Consider the following 25,889-nt stretch of genomic DNA (forward strand, 5'->3'; position numbering starts at 1 on the left):
TCTCCATTGCAATCTCAACTATGAACTCAACTCATCTGCATTATCAATAATAGGGCACTGAAGAACACTCGGCTCATCATCAACACTTAAGGCATGACTAAATTCCAGGTAAAGCTCAGGATGAATATATAAATTGATGCGAGAAGCTGAACATCCATACAGATAGACAGCAACAAACAGATGCAGGTTTTCAGTACGAGAGTAATGCTTTTTATCCTTTTAGTCATCTCTTGAGTGGAATTAAATGATAGAAAACTATTCACTGTTTTCACTTATCTGCCAATTATTTGATGCCACGTCATAAAATGATTAAAGGATAATAGTTAAAAAGATGATGAATAACATTTTTCTTCGTACAATGCTTTTAAAAACAGCTAGCAGCATAAAATGAACAGATCAAAGCATCCCTGCAGGCTGCAGCATCAACTACATTAGTTTTATTATTCATCCAATCCATGAATCAAACCCAAATACACCTGAATGTGGTAGTTTAACAAATAAACAATCAAACGTATATAAGGCATATACTTCCCTGCACTACCCATGTAATAACTAGTACAAAGAACTACCACAGAAGCATTACATATATGCCTGTAATGTCCATGCTTCTACTCACAATGAAATCATCATTAGCAATGGAACTTACATAACAAATACAACATAAAGAATACAGCATGAAAACATCTACTTTACTAACAATTCTATAATGTAAATGAATAACACGACCTGCTCGTTCATCCTACTCATCAATATTCTTCTTTGCTTCCTTCATGTATTCCTCCATTTCATTTACCCAAAGGTCTGCAAACTCACAATTCTTCCAAGCCTCAAACCATGGCCCTCCCCGAGTATAATGTATCGCCTTGGGAAAAGTCGTGGAATCATTCTCAAGGGCCTTGTTATGGCCCTCAAGAAAATTCCAAACAAATGGTATGGAACCAATATCATCATCCTCCAGCCACTGAAACCGATGAAGAAAAGCACCCGTTTGTGTATTCACAACCTCAGGGGTCAAAACCCGGTTCTTGGGATGTCCACAATTGTAAAGAACCATGGAAGACCAATTCTTCCTAGGATACACTGTTTGCACAGCACCATCCATTTTCGTGGATTCTTTTGGGGTATAGTCATGGTGAACACACATAATTGCATATCTGTCATTGGCCATGTCCCTCAATTCCTTAACGTCTGCCAAGTACAGAAAATCACAGTCCACAAACACTGCCCAACCCTCATAATTGGCTAGGTATGGTGTCAAGAACCGAGTAAAGGAGAACTCAGTGCTCTCGACTTGGCCTCTTTCGCGCCAATATAAACCACTTTTTCTCAGATCTGATTGTATTATCGGTATGATCTCAACGGGAATCGAGGACCGCTTCAAGATCGAGTTGCGGCAGACCTGGTAGGCAATATCCTCGCGTGAATCATAACCCACGAAGATCTTGAAGGGTTTATTCGCATTTACTCCATTACAAGTCTTTGAGTGAACCTTCCCATTACTCGAACTCATCTTAGCTGAAAATGACAAATGTTACCTTACTGTTCAGAATAACAAAAGAATTCAAAGGCTCGGTAAAACAACGAAGCAAGAAACATATTGGGAAATTAGAGCAAAAAAAAAAAAACAAAAACAAAGAAACATAAACCTTTGTTTGGTTTCCGAGAATGGAAGAAAAGAAAAGAAATGGAAATGTGGACCCTACGCTTTTGTTGCTTGATTGGGCTTAAAAAATTGATGGAGATTGCACAAAACTCAATAGTCGAATCAGTGTAAAATAGTGAATAAGTGGACATCAAGTCAGGGAATTATTCAGCGAAGCCAACGATGGAGAAAACCAGACGAGTGCTTAAGCAAACGTTTTAGCAGAGAATGTAGGAAAATAAGGAAAACCTCAAAAAGATTGATACCCAAATATAAGCAATTTTTTTTTTTTTTTTTTTTGAGAGAGAGAGAGAGAGAGAGTACCAAAAGATTGGAAATGCAGATCTTAAAGATAAAACAATCCTGCGTGTGTTTCCTTTTCCGACTTTCTTGGGCTTTCTCGGAAAACTTGGTCCAAGAAAATCCTACCCTCCTAATCTGTTTGTCTTAAATTGCAGAGAGAGAGAGAGTGAGAGAGAGAGAGAGGGAGAGAGGGAGATGAATGTAAAAGCGAGGAATGAGGAGTGACGCGAAGAGGATGCGAACCGTATATATAGAGGGAGGAATAGGAGAATCACCGACGAAATTGGAAGCTCCAGTGTTAACTTCAGAGCAGTCCTAGCACGAGATGAGTTCCGATAAGAGCAATTTTCTTTTTTCTTTTTTTTAATACCCTTAAATATTTTTTTATTAAAAAAATTATGACAACATTAAAAATAAAAAAAACCAATCGGGACCCAAGAATCGGTTAGAGTAGATTTACTTGTTAACTTTAGGTGACACCGTTGTACTCCTGCACTGTAACTGATAGATTCAAACGTGTCGACATTGAACTGCATAAGAGTATTGACAATGACCGATAACTTGTACATCTTCATTGAATACGCTATTTCTACTAGTTCTCTCAATTTTCTGTCACTTGGTTATGAAATGAGGGTGGACATAAGAATCTATTTATAGTAATTTAAATTCAGTTTTCAATTATATTAATGTCTCTCATACTTCCTTTTTATTTTTAATTATGAGTATATTGACTAATTATATCGTTGTGTCATTGTCTTAGGATTGCTTTTGATGAAAGCTTCTGAAAGATATCTACCAGAAGTATGACTGATATAATATATATATATATATATATATACACATTAGCTCTCACTATGACTCTATAATATCATCCTTAGCATTTTTGCTTTCTTTTATGCTTTCTTTTATTGTTATTTTTATTTTAATAAATAAGAAATAATCAGTTGTAAGCACAATTCCAGAAAGCACCTTATGTGATTAATCAACTATTAAAGTGTGACCATGTAAATTAGTAGCTGATCGAAACAGGAGCTGAGCAAGTTTATTAACCACTGCAATGAGGTCAAAGCAGCCACTGCAGCTAACAAGGATGGTGGCCAACTAAGTATTGTCAAGTGCCGGCAAGAAGAAATAGTAGAATTAGTAGATGATAAGACAGCATAAGCATGGACACAGAGAATTATAAGATGTATTGAAAGATGATGTCAAGCAGCTTTCATGTTGCAATTGCTTTTTCATTTTCCGGCTTATGTTTTTTTTTTTCCTCGGCTTATGTTGATTGTGATATAAGGGTATTGCGTGAAACAAGATGTTAATAGCTTGTGCTGCTAAATCTTTTTGTAAAGTTCGGCAGAAATTAATTTGTTGGTTTCAAGAATTGTTATATAATTTTTTTTTTAAATATTATTAAAATATATCAAGTGTATTTGCATTATATAAAAAATATTATTAAAAAATAAAATATATAATATTATATTATTATTTTGACTTTATAATGTCTAGTCTAATGTGAACTCACTTAATTAAGGCCTCGTTTGTTTTTAGGAAACATCTCATCTAATCACATCTCATCTCACTTCATCATTACAATTTTTTCAAATCTCCACACAAAATAAAATAAACAATTCAACTTTTTCAAATTTCAAAACAAAAATAATATTAAAAAATATATTCTAACAATATTTTATTCAACTTTTTAACTTTAATCTTATCACATCTTATCTCATCTCTGAAAACAAACGAGCCCTTAAAAGTTGATACTATAACCAAAAGTTAAGATTCTAACCAAACTTTGGACTAGACTAGCCATTGCCAAGTGCTCTAACCAATCCAACCTATATTGCATTTCAAAAATCATAACAGAAATGAGCAAGTGTGAGTATCAAAGAATCGCGTAATTATTTTATAAAAAATAAATAAATATGAGATTCACATAAAAAAAATTAATTAATTTTTTAATAGTAGATCTCACTATTTTCAAAACAACTGCACGACACTTGCACACTCCACGATTGCATGTAGCATTAATCAAATCATAAGCATATCAATTTACAGCACTAGCAATGTTATAGGCAAATGTAAATATAAATGTAAATCAAGATTTAGCTAACAAATCTATTAATTTGTCTATATTGAAAGAGGTAAATGCATTTTTTTTCCTTATGAGCTGCAATAAATCTACATATTTAAGGGGTCATTGTTCTCAATCTATTGAATATTTTATAAGTTATTTCTCTCTCCTCCAAAATATTATTAGGTTGGCAAAAAAAAATATAGTTGGCAAACAGTAACAGTCAGTATAATTGTAAAATATAAAAAAATTAAGAAAAAATATTATTATTATTAAATTAATAATATTTTATTATTATTTTGATTAATAGATAGATTATTCAATATGGAAATCTCTCGTAAATAGAATAGGCAAAGGGCAAAATACGTGGTTTTAGCCAAATTTTACTCCTTTATCTAGGCAACAATATTTTGAAAGGAGAGAAATTTTTATAAACTATTTTATAAAGTAATATTGTTTTATTAAAATATCTTTATTTTATAATATTTATTATGAACTATATTATGAAATGTGTTGAGGGTATCGTTTGATCATTGCATTTAGATTCTAGTCATGTGTGAATGATGCATGTATAATGTCTTGATGGTATTGTTGAATATGCTATTGGTCTTGATGCTATTGTTTTATGGTCTTCTGCGTTAATCATTATAAGTCGAGTAATTCTACTCTTAAAGCCCGTCTCCAACACCACACACCAGTGAGCTAGCTTATTTTATTTTATTTTTTATAGTAAAACGATTCGTTTTCTCTACTCCCCATGTTTTCCACATTTTTTCCAAATCACTGATTCAAATTTCTCCTCCCCGATTCGTCCCTCCGCTCATGTTGCAATATGTCTACCACAGCCTTTCACCGCCGACAACTCCGATCGACCAAAGAAACTCAGATTCGACAGGTTGTTATGTTGCTCTGGTATAAAGGTCCTCTTTTATACCCATCTTCTCTCTCTAGGGCAATCTCTCTCTCTAAAAAAAATTTCAGTAAAACACAAAAAATACTCACATTTCTATACAATCTGAGTCGAAGAAAGTTGATGCTTGAGTCGCATGAGCACAAATAGAGTTGAGTGAAAAAAATTAAATTAAAAAGGTGATGCTTTGTCAATCTGAGTCGCATGAGCACAAATACACATGCAAATGCAATGCACAAGAGCAGTGCAGTGCAGAACTTGATCAGTGAAAAAGGGATAATAGAGATGATGGGTTAGATAGCAACTTCAATAGAGTTGATGATGGGTTACGTAAGAACTATTAACTCTGAAAAAAGAGTTCCGATGATAGTGTTGCTAAAATAGAAAAGAGAGAAGCTTTAGTTGAGACAACTTCAATAGAGAGAAATCGACATTTTTGACTTGATATTGCTAGTTTACTGAAATTTGTTGCTTTCTGATATTGCAGTCTTGTGCAGTGTCTCCAAGATCTAAATTTTGTTGTTGTTATCATTTCTTCTAAAGTTTTAAGTCTATGAGAAATTGAGAATGTTACCATGTAGAGGGAGGGGGAGAAGGATTCGGCAAGGAGGGGAAAAAGCAGAGAGGGAACTCAATTCTCTCAAGTATTAGACCGTTTTCAAATAAACCGGTTTGCCACATCATCGTTAGTGTGTGGTGTATGCATCTAGACCGGCCTAAAAGTAAAATTACTCTTATAAGTCAATTGAGATTCAACAATAGCATCATAAAAGAATACTTACTTTGGACAGACTCTTTCCTTTTCTCTAGAAACATCGTCAGCGCAAGGACTCAACGGTTGGATGAACACAAACGTAAGAGGGGATCTGGGATTACCAAAAGGTTAATGATAATCTTACGCTTGCTTTACCATTGTTTTACTATTTAGTTATTTTTTATCTTTTTATTCTTTAAATTTAGATTAAAAATCTTAAAAAATAACATTTTTATATAATTTAAAAAAATATAAATTCAATCAACTAATATAATCGTGTATTGATATTTTTTTACTTTTTTAGTTAATTTTTATAAAATTAAATTTATTTTTAATTAAATTATACGATTACGTTAATTGATTGAATTTATTTATTTTTTAGTTTATACAAGAAGATCATATTTTAAAATTTTTAATCTAAATTTAAATTAAAAAAATATATCTAAATAATAATAAAAGATGTATAAAAATATTCTATTATAAAAAGAAAGGACATTGCATGTTCGCATGTTACCCTGCCCCTCCTCCTGTCACCCATCAAATTTTTTATTGCCTCTGTCGCTCTCTCTCTCTCCCTCTGTCTTGTATAAGTCCATTCTAGTTTTTTTTTATTTTTTATAAAAATTCTAATTATTGGAGTATTTTCATGCTAGCCAAACAATGTCGAAAAAAGATATTCACAACTATAAATTATATAATCGTTAAGTAATTGTTTTAAAAAAATAATAAAATATGAGATATATATAAAAAAAATTAATTTTTTTAATAATAAATTTTACTCCTTTTTAAAAAGATTTTACGACGTTTATATACTTCACAATTATATATAAAATTACTTAACAATAGTTTAACGTTTCCTTTTTATTTAGAGAATAATAATAGGGTTACTACCTTACTACTATCTATTTATAACTTTTTTTGTATTTGATTTTTTTAAAATTTTTATTTAATGATTAAGAAAGTATGTATTAATAAAATTATATATTTTTTAAATTTTATAATGATTAAGAATTTTAAAAAAATACTTAAAAAAATAATAAAAAAATAAAAAATACTTGAAATGTCTTATGATAATAAATGGATAGTGATAGGGTATTACTGCCCTTACTTAGACCTGAATTCGCTTTTGTGCTTTTTTTTTTTTAATTTTTTGCCTTACAGTTAATTGATACCGTAAGTTGCCGGGTGTTGGCGTGTCTACATCATCAACGTCAAGATCAATTGGCTCGTGATGCTCTGAAAAGTCCGTCCCATACGGCCAAGTACATACAGCGCACGGAGCCCCCCACGCAAAAAATGATTCTCAAATACATCAGTTTGGTAAGGAAAATGATTTACTTATAATATTTTATAAAATATATTATATAATAATATATTAAATAAGTGATATTTTTATAAAATATTTTATAACAGTAATATAATTTTATAAAAATATTCTTCATTTAACACATTATTGTATAATATATTGTACAAAATATTATAGGTATATCATTACTCAAGATTTTTATAAAATTGTGTATCCCACTGAAAAAGAAAACGTTTTTTTATATTTTTTTTATGGTAGAATTTTTTTTTATAAGAGAATTATTACAGACACAAAAAAATTATATCAAATTAAATTTACAAATTGACATGATTTCACGTGATCTATTAGATCTCCTTTATACTAAAAATAACTTTGTAATATGACATATTGTATAAAGTCACGTCAGTTTATGAATTTACTTTTATGTAATCCTTTTGTGGCTAAAATATTTTCTCTTTTTACAAAGAGTCTGCATGAAATTTGTCTATTGAAACTTTGTATAAATCATTTCTCTTAGATGAAACTGCGGAATTATCTAAACAGATTTTATAAGATAAATTTATAAATTAACATAACCTCATATGATATGTTAAAACTATTTTATAATAAAAATAATTTTACAATCTAAAATTTCTTTGTAAATTTATTTTTATAAAATTTCTTTATAACCAAAGTATTTCTATTTCGAAACAAGATAAGCTGATTATTATATACTTAGCATTCGTCTGGTTTTTGGATTGAAATATTTCGAATCCTAGATTCCCAGGTTTCATTATTGGGAGAAGGATAGCGATAGGATTACTATCATTTTACTATTAATTTACTACTTAGTATATTTATCTTTTTATCATTTTATTTTAAGTATTTTTTTAACATCTTTAATCATTAAAAAAATTAAAAATATATATATAATTTTACTAATAGTTACTTCTTTAACTATTAAGTAAAATAAAAAATTTAAAAATAATTAAATATAAAAAGAATAGTAAATAAATAGTAAAGAAAGAAACAGACATACATGAATTGCAAGGGACATTACAATTGGTAAGGTTTGAAAACATCTCTAGTTGACTGGGGCAAGCTTGTTGGGTCCTTTCTCTTTTCGTTGTGATTTTTTTTTTTTTTTTTAATTTTTAAAGTGTGATGATAGGAGCTTGTGGGCTTGAATTACCAAACCTGTAAAAGCTATAAGAGACACTACCTGCCCAAGATTTAAAAAATCCCACGTGGTCTCGAGATCTTCGTCCATGCACATGTATGCTCAACAGGGTCGACTTTCAATTTCGCCTCTCCCCACCCCAACTAGACAATGTTGTTCTTCCTATTTCGGCTGAAAACATTATGCATTAATCACTCAAGATACTAAACATGTTTTTCACTCACATAACAGAAAATATTCATGAAGACCAAAATATCTTAGATAGAAAAAGATAATTACCATTTCCATCCGCAAACTACCATATAATTTTTTCTTTCAATTTGCACCTTAAACTAAAAGAACCTTCAATTTATACCCCAAGATCCCTCAAAATAAAAATAAATAAATAAATAAAATATTTATACCCCAAGATGAACGAAAAACTGGCTATGTGAGTCGATCTTAATGGTTATATCTGAGTAGGTATAAAATAAGATTCTTTTATATTCTAAGATGCAAATTGAAATTCTTTAAAATTCAGATGTAAAAATGAAAAACGAGTGATAATCCATGGGCGAAAAAATAATAATAAGCTTATTACGTTCTATTATCTATTTACTATTCTATAGTGTATTTAAAATTTTTATTTATTTTCTTTTTAAGTATTTTTTTAATATTTTTAATTATTAAGAAAAAATTAAAAAATATAATTTTAATAATAATCACTTTTTTAATAATTAAGTAAAAAAATTTAAAAAAAATCGTCAAATAATAATAAGAAATAATAAACTTATCATTGTCCGAAAAAAACAAACCTCCTTTTGGACCTGTCTTTTCATGGATAGATGCATGAAAAGTGTGACCGTTTTGGTTTGTGTATGGGCGTGGTTTTTCATGAATGAATAGACATGTGCATGTGCGTGTGGCGCCGTGTGTCGCGCGTGTTTGCGTGTGTATTACCAAGAGACCTTCTATACTGAAGGAATGCTCCGAAAAAGTGTCTGAACAGTGCATTTTATTTTTTTTTTTACTTTTATTTTCTTTTTTTTCATATATTTTTTTAATTATCATAAATATTTTTTAAAAAAATAAAAAATTCATAATATCATTAAAAACACATCTTTAATCACTAAGTTAAAAAAAAAAAAAAAAAAAAGTTCAGGACCCAACTTTCGGTGGATTTAGCATAAATGATATTACCAAATAAAAATTGCTACGTCTATAAAAGATTTCAGTAGAAATCTTTTACTATTTTTTAAAATTTTTTAAATATTTTTTAAAAATAAAAAAATCACATATTCATTTAAAAACACTTATTTCACTTATTTAATAATTAAGTAAAAAATTAAAATTAAAAAAACTTTCGATAAAAAATTTCGATGGATATATTCTGTGGGATAGTGTTTTCCTTACCAAATACTATTCCATCGATAATCCACCCAAGAGCTATCAAGCATCATTAGTCTGACGAATGATATTGCTTATAACAGTCTCGCCTCAAAAGCTTCAATTAAAAAAATAAATCAAAATATTGCTTAGCTTAGCGTAATAATAAGCATCAGCTACACATGACATGACCCGACATAAGTCGAAATGGCTTCTCCTCCACTAGGAAGGCATATGCTTTTCGAGATTTTTGTTCTTTAGGGGTATAAAGCAAGCAACCACAAGAAAGAAACCAACAACTATAGTACCAACACACCAGTACGTAATTGATTCAACTTCACTAACATTAATGCCCCCATTTAGAGGGATTGTAATAACTTTTATATTGAATAACTTATAACTTTAGTTTAAAGAATTCTAATATCACTTTAGAGGTCGGTTTCAAACTCTTGGGAAGAAAGAAAAAGGAAGGAATTCTAATATCACTAAATCTTTCTTTTTTTTCTTTTATAAATTACGTCACAGTAAATCTTACAAGGAAACAGCTTTTGACGGGTTATAACATATCCAGTTGATTTCAATTCGACTTGTGCGCTAAAAAAAAAGGTTTGACTTGTGCAATCTGTTTGGGTGTCAGTGAGATCATGATGCAGGATCCCAAGTGCTACTAGGACACCTTCTCAGCATTTCGTAAGAATCATATTCTTGACATGTTACGCCTTGGCATAATTACATAACAGTATAACATGACAAATGTAAGATAAAATTACCTTTACATAAAGCAGATCAAAATGATGCCGACTAAGCTTCTTCAATGGCTCCAATGGTTAGAGTCCAAAGGCCACTCTCTGCACACAATCGGGGCGTCTTCTGCTAGGCATCCGAAGGAGTCCAGTTATCTGCAGCTCTGTAACTGCCCTGCAAAATCTTGCTCTTGGGAAACAGGGTTAAGGATTTTCACATGGATTACCTGACCAAGGGGAGGGGGGAAAACAATCCTTGATAGATACAGGCCATGTGCGAGCCTTACAAATGAAACCCAACTAGTGTTTTAGAGTGAGCTAGAAATATTTTGTGCGGGACTCTTTTGAATCTGGAACAGCAATCCTGAAGTCATGCGGGGCAAACAACCGACTTGTCTAACATGGTAGAGGTTTTCCAAAATACAGTGGTAGGGTTAAAATCAATAACACAACTTGGTTAAAACTTGAAGAACTACTCAGTTGTTCTTCATAGATCCAATAAAGTACAAAGAACAAAAGAAAAAGAAATTAAATAGCCCTTATTAACATAGCCTTGTTCATGTAACACTAAACTTTCTGTAGAAGTGAATATTATAATTACACAATTTCTGGGCTCTGATGATTTTGAAGATAAACATTGAGGTGCTGGAAAAAGATCTAAGTTGAACACGGGAGAGCCCTTTTTGAAGTGCAACGAGAGCACATGTAGAACAGAAAATTGCAAATATTAGTTTAAATTCTTAATATGCTCACGTGACTTAAAGTTATAACGTGTAAAGATTACCATAATATGCTACCAATGCCGCTTCTATAAACATCTATGCCCTACAGGACTGCAAACTATACGACTAAGTCGATTATAATGCACTAGGAACGAAAAACCAATAGGATACTGAATTGATGCTTCACCCTTGTTTTCAGAATCATGCGTACACTTCCTTTTCTTTGGATTTGGGGATTGTTTTGACTTGTGTTTCCCTTTTGAACTTGGATGAAGAACAACAGTTTTGAAAGATTGGAACCAATCATGAAGATTGATGAGATCACCATGCTCCTGAGCTAGGGTATACCTAAACAACAGAGAAGCAAAAACTAAATCCATCAAGCAGTGCAAATTTTCAGCTTCAAAAGAAGTAACAAACAATATGGAAGTGTAAGTTCAGAGCCTGTGTTTTGGTCAAAGTGAGACCCTTTATTTCCAGATGAGGATTTTAAAGGGGAAACACACAAGGACCACAACGTGTAAATGAGGGTAACAGTAAACTAGTTTTCCTAGGACTTAAGCCTCCACCTTGTTCCGCGCTTGAGAAAGAAAGCATAGTACTTTTTTTTTTATAATTTGTGGGGGAGTGGAGGTTCCTTATAAGAAGTTCATGATTATTAAAAAGAAAAAAGAAAGAATAAAATATTTTAAGCTAGACACCCTCAAAACCTCATCCAAGTTCCCACAGCATAATGAGAAATGAAAGATCTTAAGAGAGCAATGATTCAGATTGATTTGAGTGTGCGGGCATAAGAGAGAGAGAGAGAGAGAGAGAGAGAGAAGGGGGACATGCTGCAACGAATTAGTCAAAAAAGCCATTAGTGATTATGGGGATCCTGTACCAGCTAGAATCAACTGATTATGGTAATTATGAAGTTCATCGCAGATAAAATATCCTCCTTTACAACTGATCTTATTGAATGACAAATGAATTGGTTGAGAATCACTAAACTAGCACGCATAGGTGATGCTCTTGTATATGTCCTGTATACTTGGTCTCTTGCCTATTCTTATAATCAATAAAATTTTGTTTACCGATAAAAAAAAAGTCAAGAATCTGTTATGCTAGTGAAAACATCTTATAATTACTAATGTTTTCAAATATTGAACATGTACATACACATAATAAATACATAGGTATGAATACCAGAATGTCAAGTAATAGCAAACACTTTCATGATGGTACAACAGTAAATGAAAACTGATATCCCTTTTCTATGTTCCAAAAACAATATACTTACATAATTGAGGTATCATGCATAGATGGCAATAGGACATTGCCACTCTTGCTACAGCAACCACACTGCAGAATTTTGTGGAACTCCAAAAGGTCAACTTGAATCCTTCTTCTTGGATCTCCAATTAAAGCCTAAGATAAGCGAGAAGTTTCAAAATACAAAGAGACTATAATAATATAAACTTAATACTCCAGAATTTTAGAAGAAAAGGCATGCTCTTCACACAGTATAAGTATCAAGACATGTATAGGAGATTTTAATAAATGTATTGCCTATTGCTTTTTTTTTTTTTTAATAAGAAATTATTTTATTTTATTTTATTTTTTTATAGGTTATAAGTAAGAAATAATTTTATTAGAAGTGAATGAAATAGGCAAAGCCCATGTACACAGGAAGTATACAAAAGAAAACGCCTAAATACATTCTTTTTTTTTTTAATTGGCACTGGGTGTCCGAGAACAAAGTCCAACTAATCGGACAGGCCCTCGGCAAGAAATTTCCCGCAAGTGCACCCCAGGTAATTCAAATGGAAGTTACCCCAGTCCGATGACCCTTAGAAATTGTTTGCACCCAAGAGGAATCGAACCTTAGATCTAGAGGGAGCATACCACCAAGACCAAGGTCTTTACCACTTGAGCCAACCCCTAGGGGTTACACCTAAATACATTCTAAGAAACAGAAAACGACAACAGAAAATCATGAGCAGAAGCTCCATTAATCACTAAAGCAGAAAACCAAAGCATAAAGAGTGCACAAAAAAGTTCCAGAGTTCCTCCAGTTGCTGGAGCATAGAATCCAGTTTCTTCAGAATATGGATAACAATGGTCTTGCTTCGTGGATTTTAGTCTAATTCAGTGAAGCATCTATAGCAACAATTGTGATGGAATATTTTCGCTTGTCCGAAAGTGGAAAAGGTTGTATGAGTTTATTTGTCAAAGTCATCCTAAAATTGCTTACCAATTGAAGTTTCTCAACATTCTTAAAGCAGAAGATTTCATGCAAAGGTATGCACTCAATGGGTCTCAAATAATCCCTGTTTCAAAGAAAAATAGAACAAAAAAAATAGAGGTCAGAACTCTTTTCCGTAGCTGTGTGCTATAGTAAATTCATTGATGGAACAGATAGATGTACAGTGCCTCAATTATTCTTCCGGTTCATTACCATATAGACGGAAAATTCACATTTTATATCTCCATACTATAAATAACATCCGTGCAAATCAGCATGTTAATTACACCGGTTTGAGGATATAAAAATGGAAAAAGAAGCCCCTACACATTTTGTGGCCATTCAACTTCCATTTGCAGTTAAAAAAAAAAACCATAAAACAGCATAAGGAACCAGCAAAAACTGTCAATCCTAGGCCGACCCACTCTCATTTGCAACAAATCCATTGACCTAAAACTACAGCCATGAGATTGAGCACAGATACTTAAAATAAATAAATAAGTTTTATCTGATGACAAACCATTGGAAGAGCATATAGAAAGCAGCAACACAATATTGGTCACCCAATGGATGTAGTTTCTAAGCATGGAAATGATGAACATTTGTTTGATTTTAGTAGTTTATGTGCGTATTTTCTAGCTAAACCAGGTTTTATTTAAGGGAAAAAAAATTCCTAATTTATGTCAAATTACAGTGTTTGTTATCTAAGCAACGTTACATACATGGCAAAAAACCATCAAAATTATTTAATAATTACGGAAGGATCATCATTCAAGACGGTAGTTTATAACAATATATCAAAAAGGATTCCCATATCCCCATAAAATCTGATTATATGTTCATATCCTTTAGTAAAAGTATATTATGTTCACCTCTACAAACATAATAACTACACTAATGAAACTGTACTTCCCTTTTAGGGTGGCAATTCATGTTCGTGAGTCGTGTCAAGTCATGGACATTTGACTATATAGGTCAACCCGAATATGACCCGTTAAGCTAAATGGGTCAGACCTTCAAACCCTAACACGACTCATTTAAATAACGTGTCGTATTGTGTCACCCATTTTGACCCGTTTAATAATTAATTAGAAATTGGTCAACATAACAAAACTCATTTCAATCCATTTCATGTAAATAGGTTATACTAACCTGCATAACCCATTTGACCTAATTAACATAATTTCACATAAAAGTTCAAATCTATATTTATTAGTAGACACTATCTAAAAAAATAAAACTATCTACTAACAAAAAATATCAATATTTTTAATGAATTTTAATCTATAGTGAAACCACTATTACAAACCCAACAATAACAAATATGAGCATAGGTTGAGAATTATAATCTCAACAGTAAAAACATAAGAATATTGAGAAAAATACCAATATTACACCTCAACAATAATAAAATAGTAATTTTGAAATAAAATTTGAATGAGTTATTGAGGTTTAATTTCGGGTTAAGTGGGTTGACCCGTTTATTAATCGTGTTTTAACAGGTCAACCTGTTTTGACCCAAACTCATTTATATCAAACCCAAACCCACTAATTTCATGTCGTGTTCATGTTGGGTTCGCAGGTCGTGTCATATATTGCCACCCCTACTTCCCTTAGCTCAAAGTAGAATATAAATTTTTGACATGGCTGAAACACACTACCTCAGATTCTATTATAAGAGTAAAAATACATATTACAAATTTTATGTAATACCCTGGATCTTGTAAAGGAAGGTTGTGATGGGATCCCACCCTCGTCTAAGCAAGAATGAAAAGATACAGCACAAATATCCTTACCTAACCAAGCAATCTATTAACGCAGCAGCTTTCTCATTTACTTCTTTTGATTCCTTCTCCATATTTAAAGGACTCCGAGATGAATGTTTCCTGTCAAGTCAACACTGTCAAAAGGAGCCTCAAGAATCTAAGTTTAATGCATGCATGCATATACAATTTATACAAACATTTTCAAACATGAAAAGGGGGAAATTAATATGATGAATACTAAAAGAATAAAAATTGGCATAAGACCATTAGCCATATAGACCCCAACCAGCATTTTGATGTGCATTTATACATCTTATAACGACAAAATGGCTATCCCTAAGATCTTTACATATGAGATAAGAAAGATCAAGAAGGAGACCTCTTGTCCGCATCGAATCCACAGTTTCTTCAAGAAGTATTTTTGAAAGACAGAATATTTTGATCCTTTTCTTGGTTTATGCTAGGGCTACCTGGGAGCTCATATGGGTCAACCACAAAATAATCTCAGTGGCCTACATGGGTCCAAGAACATGTCAAGTAGTCTCAAAGTGGTAATGTATTAACATTTGGCAAGTCCAACTTCTATCGTATCATCATAAAAAGTATTACCTGTACTCCCGTGAGTTCTATACTAACACCATTATTCTCAATCCCCTTCTAATAGATAACCTCAATGGCAGTTACTTGTACTCCCGTGAGTTCACACCTATTATTTTAAGCTTCAAATATCATAACGATCCAAATCTCATTATCTAAAGTTTTTACTACATGTAAAGATCTTGCAAAATCTTATAAAATAACATGCTTCACAAATATGGTAAGCAGTTCACACTTAATTGCAAATAGAATAATTTATACGTGGTATAAATATGGAGTTAGAGAAGACAAAAGGATTGAATAGAATATTACTTGGATATGTCATCAACATTTGGTTTCAACTTGCCATCCTCAAATCTTAACAAAGACTGCAAGTCCTTCACTTTTTCATGGATCTATCACAAGCATATTATTTTATAGCAATTAGCTTGATCATCTAATCGGTAACCAATTAGTTTTGTATCATAAGGATCAAAATTTATAAAAGCAATACAGCAACGGGCAGAAATACAAGCAGCAAACATAAGACTGGTTGATTATAAAGCCAAGCATTGATTACAGCAAAAAGTAAAAGTCATCTAGAGTGTTGAGTCCTTTAAAATGATAAGGACCATAAATAATTAACAATATATTTCACCACCTTACATTAATATTCAGGCACAAGACACCTTCAGTTTGACATACGCCAAACGCCGACATGAAACATATTTTGCTGAGAATCTTATATTCAAGATATATATTTTACTGAGAATCTTATAATAGAAACAAAGAAGTTTTCCAAGCATTTTATGAACCTTTCTTATGTTTTTACAAGTCTACTTTTTTTGTAACTACTTTCTATTTTAGTAATTTTAAAAATTTTGCAGCTGTTTACAGCAAGATAAAGTAGATGGAGAATAAATGAGTGTACAGTTGGAGAAGGAAAGGTTTGGGGTTCAAACCTGGGTGAACCAGGGAATTAATGGAGTTTATTGAAGTCATGGTTGATATGGGCTCAATGCAAGACCGGGGCAGGGGGGGGGGAGCGGAGCAGATAGGAGTTGCTTCTCAAACCTCCCAAGGAAAATAAGGGTGAAATATATGCCCTGCTCTAAATAGCTATTAAAAGCATGTCAAAGAAAAGCCCTTCCCAGAAGAACGCCATGGAAGTAGCTTAAGGACATGCAAATACATGGCAGCAACCAAGAAGAATTCTAGTTCCACTATAGAAATAAAGGAAAATGGTTTAACCGTGGATAAAATTGATCTTTAATTGCAGAGAGAAATTGTTTGCTACATGCAACATAGTTTAGAACCAAATATAAAAAAACCTTCAAAGAAAATGGACTTAATTGTAGATGGAAATTGTTACTTAGAAGTAACCACACTGATTAGTCTTCCAAGTAAATCCCTAAGACATCTCAATTTTGTCAAAAGTAAAAGCATACCTCAAGAACATCAACAGTAGTTTTTTCCCAACTCTTCAGCAATTGGTAGAGCATCAGTGCCGGGAGATCCCTGATCAAAATCCAAGTTCAGAATTGCAATATGAAGCAAAAAGAATTTGATTATGAATACCTATAAAGAAAGGTAAAATATTTAAGTGGCTAATTACTACAATTATAAATTTGCAGACAATAACTGATTGAGCTTATGCTTAAATTTTAGAGCTTGATTCACTTTGAGGATGTAGTTATCAAATAAGGTTTTTTTTTTTATTGGCACTGGGTGCCCGAGAACAAGAATCCCAACTAATCCCGGGGTGCACAGGCCAAAATGAGATATCTTTATTTCATTATGTTAAAGATAGCGAAGCAAGATCTAGAACCAGGATTAACAACTTTCACTGCTTACTAACTTCCACAATCTTCGAATACACATCCAAACTAGCAACTATTTATTGCATTCAAAAAATCCAGTAATCGTGACAAATTCTAGAGGCGAAAATATTAGGATAGAGGATGAATGATCATGAAGGATTATATATATATATGATATGATTAAGTTCACAATTATTTATAAAAAAAAATATGATTAAGTTCACAATAAAATGTATACATGAAGTTCAATTCAAATTCAGATCAGAACTTAGCAGTTGTTATATGGGTTCGGGACGAAGCATTGTATACGCTGAGATCCTGAGATCTCAAGGAGGAAAAAGGATACTGATCACTTCTCGATAATTATTCACGATGAGGAGAGAGGCTAACATAGGTTTCAGTATTGCCATGGAGGTCACAAAGTTGCAGAAATTCTGCCCTACCAGGAATAATGAAAGGCCATATAGTGGTTAGCAATCCATTAATAAAGGCAAAATGGCACTCACTTGACAAAAACCCTCACAACATGGGTGGAAAGACAATTTATGGGGCAGGACTTGTGATGAAAGAATAAGATGAAATGCAATCTCTGGTCCAGTATATGGATGCCTGTCATGCTATGACTGATCTCAACTAATTATTTGTGTTCTATCTAGTATGTATCATCTGCCGTATCCCTTGCGTTTCTTTCTTCCCTAAACAATTACGCATTTGCCAATCATTTGAGAATTGTGAGCATGTAGTAAATCGGTGAAAAGACTAACTACACGAAGAATCACCACTTTCTTCTTGTCTGGTGAAATTAATAAGCTTATGCATCCAGTGAGCTGTTATACTCTAGACAAATATGAGAGATAAAAGTAACTATAAGATAATAGAGGTATTAATTAATCATCTATAAAGACGCAAAGAATATTTCAATCAGTTTGCTATTGCAGCCAATCTAAATTATGTGAAGATATAAACTAAAGCTTTCATCCTAGCTTGCTTCTTGTTAACTTCAACAATTAGTTGAGCAGACAAATATTTATCAACCGAAAGAGACACCAAATGAAATGATACTTCCCCTTATTTTCCCTCAAAAACCATAAAAGGAAAAATTTCAGTTTCCCAGAAATATGTATAGAGAAGATAGGCAAAATGTTGCAGTTATGTTCCCCCTTCGGAAACCCTCAGCTATTAACAAGAACCTATGACAGTAGAAGCACGTACTGGCCCTCTAAATTGGAAATACATGTTACCCACCTCACTTTGCGTACTATCTGACCGATAAAACCACCCTTTCGCAAGGTAGAATACTTTCGACGTATAGAACGATCAGTAGCCATGGGTACTCCAACATCCTTCTCTAGTACCACATGATTATTGGAAGCCCTAGAGGTGTACAAATCTGGATTAAGCGCCTCACATAATAGGTCTAGCAGTCGGATTTTATTACACTTCCCTGCTTCATACAGGCACTGCAAGGTACAGTAATTGTTAACAAACAGAAACACTAGTTCCATTACATGACACATCAACGTAGCCTAGATATTACTAACATATACTCATTTAAACAACCAATAATAAGAAACCAAGATGTTCCAAAACTAGTGTGTCACAAAAAAATTAATTCATTAATTAATCAAAAATTTCATTATAGGTAAATTCTCATTACAGGATATTTGTATACTTATAAAAAAATATAAAAAATGGGCATGCCAAGGAATGGCGCCTTGATAATTTATATCAGCATGTGAAGAGAAAAACAAAAACAAAAACGGTTCTGAAAACTCACCAAGACGACCGTGCTCCAGCACTTGTGCAGTCTCCTCAATTCTGAGAAACCATGAACCAAACTTTTACCATTCTGTTCAGCCATTTGATTCCTAGTGAAATATTTTCAGCACATATGAGTGTCCTATCATCATCTTTTGGAGTTTTTGGTACTCAGATAAAAGCAGATAATATATAATCAGAAAATATTCTACTTACCTTGCATAAGACGAAAGCTGAGAAGTATACTTCAATTCTACCTCTGGCTGTAAACCCCTTTTCTCACCCTGAAACCCATTCCATTTCCAAACAATGTTTAGATGATGTAAACAAAAATCAATGAGTCCAATCTTAATATCTCATCAAGGGTGTAGGTTATTTCAAAAATCATAAGCATTAGAAAAATCAAATGATTTTCCGTTGGGAGTTTCATTTTTCAGTGTCGTTAATGTTTCCCCCACCAAAACTTTAAACATGCAAGACAGCTCACTTGCACTCACAGGTGTAAAATGTGCAAGCACTAAAATTCTTGGGGAAATAACATGGCCTTTCCCAGAACAAAGAAGCAAATCTAATCATATCACATCTGCTTTAAGAATTTTCGAAGGAGGAAAACAGGGAAAAATCGAGGTAGCATCCTGTTTTGTGCCTGAACATAGGTGACCATGCATACATTGCATATACATGACAAGCAAAGAGGCAGAGCCAGTATCCCAGCAAAAATCTTCAGCAGGCCAGCTGATTGTAATATAATCAATATTTGTTTTCATATATAAATTACGGTTTCAAATTGAAATCCATAGTCAACATTAATACCCTGATATAAATTTTGGGACAGGCATTTTTTTCCTTTTGGGGTTGGAAAGAAGGGGAATTAAATGGGGACATTAGGCTAAAGAACCCGTCTAAGACACAAAGTAACTGTATCAAAGGTTAACCAAATTTTTATTTAACCTTTTTTTTTTATAAGTAGACGATTGTATTAACCTTCTACTCTTGCCTGATTTCTGTTTTAATTTAACAGGAAAAAAAGGACCACTTTTTGCTTAATCATCAGACAGAAAGTGAAGACAACTCCCAACTATAAATAATTTTGCTTTATCATCTAAAAATATCCCAACTGAGGCCTGGTATCCAGCATTACTTCAATCTGTACAAGAACAATAGTCCAATCACAGGTTCCCAAGGCCCCACCCAAAAACAAAAAAGAATTACCACTTGATTAAATATGTCGGTAGTCATGCATGCATATTATTTAAAGGAAATGCTAATTTTACAAAGAAAATTTCAAAAAATAATTTGCAAATTGACATGACTTGATATGATATGTCTGACTATAAAGCTCTTCTTATTGAAAAGTAGATGTGATGTAACCACAATAGAATTTGTTTGCAAATTTCCTTCTTGTAATTATCTCTTTAGACCAAGCAATTCTCTTATTTTAAAGGTAATTTAGTGGTACTTCCAAACATCAAATTACTGACAAAAAATTGACTTGTAGGAAAGAATCTAAGTACTAAATAGATAATCAAAGGGAAGCTTTCCACTTATGGGAAGTAAAATACCAAACTAGTAATCTGGTACAATTTTTAATCAAATCACTGGTTTTCTGAAATTGGATAGGGGGCAATTGTCCCCAAATCAAATGAACGCACATTGGCCTCCAGCAAGCAGACCAAGCTGATAATATATGCTGAAGCCTTCAGATAATCAAGAACAGATAGTAAGGCCTAAAAATAATGCCAGTGTATTAATATATGCCTATAAACAAAAGCAACATGTACAATTAGACAGTGAGCAATTATTAGGGTTTATTATGAAGTATTGAACTAAAATATAAAATGATTAAGTAACATGTTTAAACAAAGGAAAAATTTGAGAGTTACTAAGGGATGAAGAAATTTAACCTTTTGTTTTTCTTCAACAAGCAAGCCACCAAGTATGAAGCTCAGAGGCTCCATGGAGAAATGCTGGGCACATGCTATCTGAAAAATGTTTTTTAAAACATGAAATCAGCAAGAGCTAGTCGTGCTGATAGTTCATCAAGGCAAGAGACAGTGAGAACTACAATAACCAACATGCATTACCAACCTTCAAAGCTCTAATAAAAGATGTCAGTGTTCCATCCTGGTTTAAGAAGTAGTTTTTCAAGAAAACAGCCACCTTGTGACCAACACTAAACCCAGAACACTGTTTCACAAGTACTGCCTCAACAACTGCATCCATTCTCTCAGCTGGTGATCCCAATATGAACTTAGAGGGGCACAAGTGCTGCAGCACATTTGATGGAAGAAGGTTTCTTGGAGCATTCAGTGTTGTGGCAACTCCCATTAATAAAATGATTGGAATCTTTACAACCCATTCACTGATAGACGTAAAGAAGTAAGTTGCAAGCAGTTATTGCAAAATAAATGACATAGTATGTGTCTGGAGTTTCACATTAGTCAAAAATACTAGGCATAGAAAATGCATGACTACACCAAGATCATCAAGGAGAAAATAATAAATTTCAAAATAAGGATGAGCTTCCAAAAGGGTCAATTTATCCAAGCTCTTAGATTGGCTTTATATTTAGCACACTCTGCTAGAAAGCAGATAGCACTATTATAAATAAGCCAAGTGTTCACTCTAAATAATTATTGGTAGCACAACTTCTGTGCCATTGATCAAGGAGCAAACTAACTTGTACTGCATAATGAATCTATTTTGCATTATTTGAAATATCAAATGCTTATCAGAACTGAGTGTAGCAATTTCTATCTAAATAGCTTGCTGGAACATCATTTTCATGGTGAAAATTTCATGATCCATAAGGGCTTGCAATTAAACATCTTCCAAAAACGAAATTACATTTACCAACTTTTTATCAAGCACAGCTACTGAGATTGTTAGCCACCTTATCTAAAAATAGCCACCTCATGGTTCCTGTAAATTTAGCATATGCCTCAATTGCACATACTTAAAAAGATCGACCATAAATTCATATGCTGGATACAAGTATGATATGAAAGAGACCTTCAATAGACAAGTTTTAAAAACCAAAGCATAATCTGGTGCGCAAAACAAAGATGAGCACATGAACATACTTTCTGACTTATTAGACTAAGCCATAGTACTCACAAACATGTGTACATAATATAAATGTATAAAGACATATATTTGTAATTTATAGGAATACATATTTATGCGTCTCTAGATATATATGCATATACACAAATGTACACAGAAAGAATTTATGTATACACAAACAAATGTATAAATATGCAAGCACATAAGTGCATACATTTATTGATATAAACATGTACATGTACAACTATGTGCATGAACACATTCACACACACATATATATAAGCATTTCAGGTGGTGGCAAGATGCGATAGAATACCTCAACATAAGTATGAAGTCAGATAATACAGACCCACAACATCGTTCCATATCATCTATAATCACAACCACTGGGGTATTATGGTTTTCTTGTTCTCTATACCATGATGCCAAGATGGATATATCAGCTTCCTGCTTAAATCAGCATTTCAACACGAATTTTAAATATTAATTCAATTGAAAACTAAACTCTAATTAAAGAAATGTATATTTTAAGTACTTACATAAAAAGTAGCCTTTAAGAACTGTCTCAATAAACCCCTGAGGCAGCCACCAATCCCACTCTTGGCTGAGAAGTCCAGGGACGAAAGGTTAGCCACATGGCATCCATTAGATCTCAAAAAAAGGCCAAGGTCTTCAAATGTTAGTAGATCATCAACAAACTCCATATTCCCTGTCAATCAATGATCAATCTACATATTAGACAGAGGATCTAGGAAACGTTAGCAGCATAGCACAACAACAGGGCAGAGAAGATCCAAAAATAATCTAGGGAGTCTAACCAGTCCAGTTTGGTACAGTTTTGGACAAATTTTGGAACCGAACCGATATACACCGGTTTTGGAAATTTAAGAACCAATACAACCCGATTCATCACCGAGACCGGAACTTTCGATTTTTCCGGTTTCGGTCCAGTCCTATCTGGTTTACCGTTTACACGTGGCACTACATAAATTGAGACTTGAGAGCTGGTTCCTCTAATGCTTGTTCTCCTCAAAAGTAAATTTATATAAATAGCTTAATATTAATGTTCGTGTTTAAGATTAAAATTTCATATTATATTAATTTTATGGTTTAAGATTAAAATTCATATGTTATATCAAATGTTATATTAAAAATTATAAGATTAATTTTATATTATATCAAATGTTATATTAAAATATATAAGATTAATATTGTGTTATAAGATTAATAGATATGAATAATAAAATTAAAATTTCATATTATATTAATTAGCAATTTAGCATATAATATATATAATATAATATAAAAAATTAAAAATATATATATATACCAGTCTGGTTCGGTTCAAACCATAAAATGAATGCAAATGTAGGTTTAAATCAGAATGCAGGTATGAGTTCCTCCCAGTCAATCATCTAATTAAAATACATCCAAAAGTGGGACAGATCGAGAGTGTATACTGATATGTACGAGTACAACCATTTTCACCCACCATACTTTACTGTGAAACATTGGAATAGACAATAACTTACTGGTCAGAACCATGCCAGTGAACAGTAGTTTAGAAGTCGCATCAGTTACAATGGGAAAAGACCGAGTTGCTTCGATGAAACCAGGTGTTCCAAATGACTGGATAGCATTGAAGGACTCCAAAACCCACTGATGTATTTCGTTAAATACATTAGTATTGATACCCCTCAAAATTTCCTGCAAAAATTGGTCAATATTCTATTTGATCACTGAGAAAATGAAGGAAATTAAATCAAAGTTTGACACCTTACATCTATGTTGCTTCATACTTAATGATGACTACAGATTAATCCAACAAACCCAAATAATATGGAATATCAAAGCACACTGAACTATAATTCTTCGATTTTCAAAACCAGTGTTTTATTCTGATGTCTTCGATCCCATCTTCTAAAACACTCTAAAATGAAGATTAAAGACAGGAGATATAAAATAGTGAAATAAACCTTGATGGTCGAGTTGATTTTTGACCAAACAAGCTCAAAAGCTTCAGTACGCAAGTGCTCGTTGCAATGCTCATCCCGTTCTCCAGCCTTATCGGGTTCTGATTTCTCTGTCTTATTAGGTGATGACGGAGATAGATCAATCCGCCTTCGGGTTTTCCCAGTTCCAGTTGGTTTTTTATCAGATTTTCGGGACGATGCTTTGTGGAAAACAAAGAATGGCTGTAACAGAGAATATTAATGCATTTAAAGGAAACTGGATTAGTGCTGCATTTGCTTGGGATAAGTGAGATAAAAATAAATAAAAATAAAAATTGAGATTTCTGGTTTGGATGATTAGGAAACTCGAGGAAAATATCATTTTCATTGAAACGGAAACGCAATTTTATCTCATTGATTTAATTTGATTCGTTCGGGGAATTCTTTCTTGACAGAAACAATTTTTTTTAAGTATCTCCCATTCCTTTGCTTTCATTCCTTTTCCCGGAAAACAAACAGAGACAGAAAACAATAACTTAGATCAGAGAGAGCGTACCTGGAGATCATTTTCGGTGGTCTCTGGTGTGCCTTGAGTTAATGACTCTGCAGCAGCAGAAGCGATCGCCATTCAGTGAGAGACTCTGTCTCTCTCTCTCGCGCGCGCGCGCTAGGGTATACTTCTGCTTTTTTGGCGGGAAATAGAAACTGGGTTAAATTCGTAAATTGGCAGTTTCGGGTTTTAGAATCGGACGGGCTGTGCGGTAGGGTACCTATCCCAAAGGACCCAGACCCGCGCGCGATGGACCATCAAGCACAAACTGACAAACACATGAATAGCAGAGAACAAACTGAGAATAGCATATCATAAACAAAGAATAGGAGAGTATAGACCATCAAGCACAAACAAGCAAATAATATATAACCTATTCAACCATCCAAACACCCATAATATACCAACGAATAGCAAACTCACAAACTAATCTCATGCAAGGGAGCAAGATTCTGTTTTCCAACCATCCAAACACCCATAAACCCACGAGTAGCAAACCCATGAAAATGTAGCCTATTCAGCCGCCAAAACACCCATCAATAACCAACTGACAAACCAACGTCCTAAATCATGCAAAGAAGAAAAACTATGATTTCGAGTCCTAAATCCAAACCAAACGGTAATATTTTGTTCTAATAATGAAAAACCGACAAACCAATGCGCTAACCTTGATTCTGAGTTGCAATGGAGAGAGTGAGAGTTGCGAGAGTCAGCTGGAGAGGGTGAGCTGCGATGGAGAGAGTGAGGATGCGAGAGTCAGCTGCGAGGAAGAGAGTGAGGTAGCGAGAGTCAGCTGCAATGGAGAGGGTGAGGCTGCGAGGAGGAGAGTTGCTACTGTGAGTGGGGGTGTCAAATCGTGTTAATGGGTCATATTCGTGTCGTGTCAAAGTATGTACATTACACTTAATAGGTCAACACGAATACGACCCGTTAAGGATTTTATGTCAAAATTTCAAATCCAAACATGACACAGTAAGATAACGGGTTGACACGACACAACCCGTTATGACCCGTTAATGAATAAGAAATAAATTGACACGACACGACTCATTCCGTTTCAACCCGTTTACATTAATGGGCTGAACAGACACGATAAGACACGATACGACCCGTTTGACTTGATTGATTTTATATAAATATTTAAATATAAATAATATCTATAAAAAATAAAAGAACTAACTACAAGTCTAAAATTACAA

At 33.1% G+C, this 25,889-nt stretch overlaps 2 protein-coding genes across 2 annotated transcripts; both read right to left on the reverse strand.

Moving 5' to 3' along the window:
- Positions 1–417: 417 nt before the first annotated feature.
- Positions 418–2,218, reverse strand: LOC121255639 (protein CDI-like). Its single transcript, XM_041156056.1, has 2 exons — positions 1,967–2,218; positions 418–1,515 (listed from the first exon to the last, which is right to left on the reverse strand). Exon 2 carries the CDS (start codon positions 1,508–1,510, stop codon positions 740–742), a length of 771 nt encoding a protein of 256 aa, XP_041011990.1. The 5' UTR covers positions 1,511–1,515; positions 1,967–2,218; the 3' UTR covers positions 418–739.
- Positions 2,219–9,990: 7,772 nt separating this feature from the next.
- LOC121256587 (origin of replication complex subunit 3) lies at positions 9,991–24,874 on the reverse strand. Its single transcript, XM_041157431.1, has 17 exons — positions 24,697–24,874; positions 24,165–24,383; positions 23,721–23,895; positions 22,728–22,897; positions 22,505–22,635; positions 21,211–21,484; positions 21,027–21,104; positions 19,339–19,406; positions 19,142–19,232; positions 18,610–18,824; positions 16,993–17,062; positions 15,878–15,960; positions 14,999–15,088; positions 13,212–13,287; positions 12,258–12,385; positions 11,147–11,323; positions 9,991–10,443 (listed from the first exon to the last, which is right to left on the reverse strand). Exons 1-17 carry the CDS (start codon positions 24,766–24,768, stop codon positions 10,338–10,340), a joined length of 2,223 nt encoding a protein of 740 aa, XP_041013365.1. The 5' UTR covers positions 24,769–24,874; the 3' UTR covers positions 9,991–10,337.
- Between the last annotated feature and the right edge of the window lie 1,015 nt (positions 24,875–25,889).

Source organism: Juglans microcarpa x Juglans regia, chromosome 3D (genome assembly GCF_004785595.1).
Source record: "Juglans microcarpa x Juglans regia isolate MS1-56 chromosome 3D, Jm3101_v1.0, whole genome shotgun sequence".
Classification (NCBI taxonomy): Eukaryota; Viridiplantae; Streptophyta; class Magnoliopsida; order Fagales; family Juglandaceae; genus Juglans; species Juglans microcarpa x Juglans regia.

Bases quoted from the DNA above. Each gene is read 5' to 3' on its own strand.
- LOC121256587 (XM_041157431.1), bottom strand. From the start codon at position 24,768: ATGGCGATCGCTTCTGCTGCTGCAGAGTCATTAACTCAAGGCACACCA. The intron at 21,485-22,504 runs GTATTCTATCGC...TACGTCTATCAG, and splicing joins GACTTCATACTTATGTTGAG to TGAATGGGTTGTAAAGATTC. The intron at 15,089-15,877 runs GTAATATTCTAT...TTGACTTGACAG, and splicing joins AATGTTGATGACATATCCAA to GAAACATTCATCTCGGAGTC.
- LOC121255639 (XM_041156056.1), bottom strand. From the start codon at position 1,510: ATGAGTTCGAGTAATGGGAAGGTTCACTCAAAGACTTGTAATGGAGTA.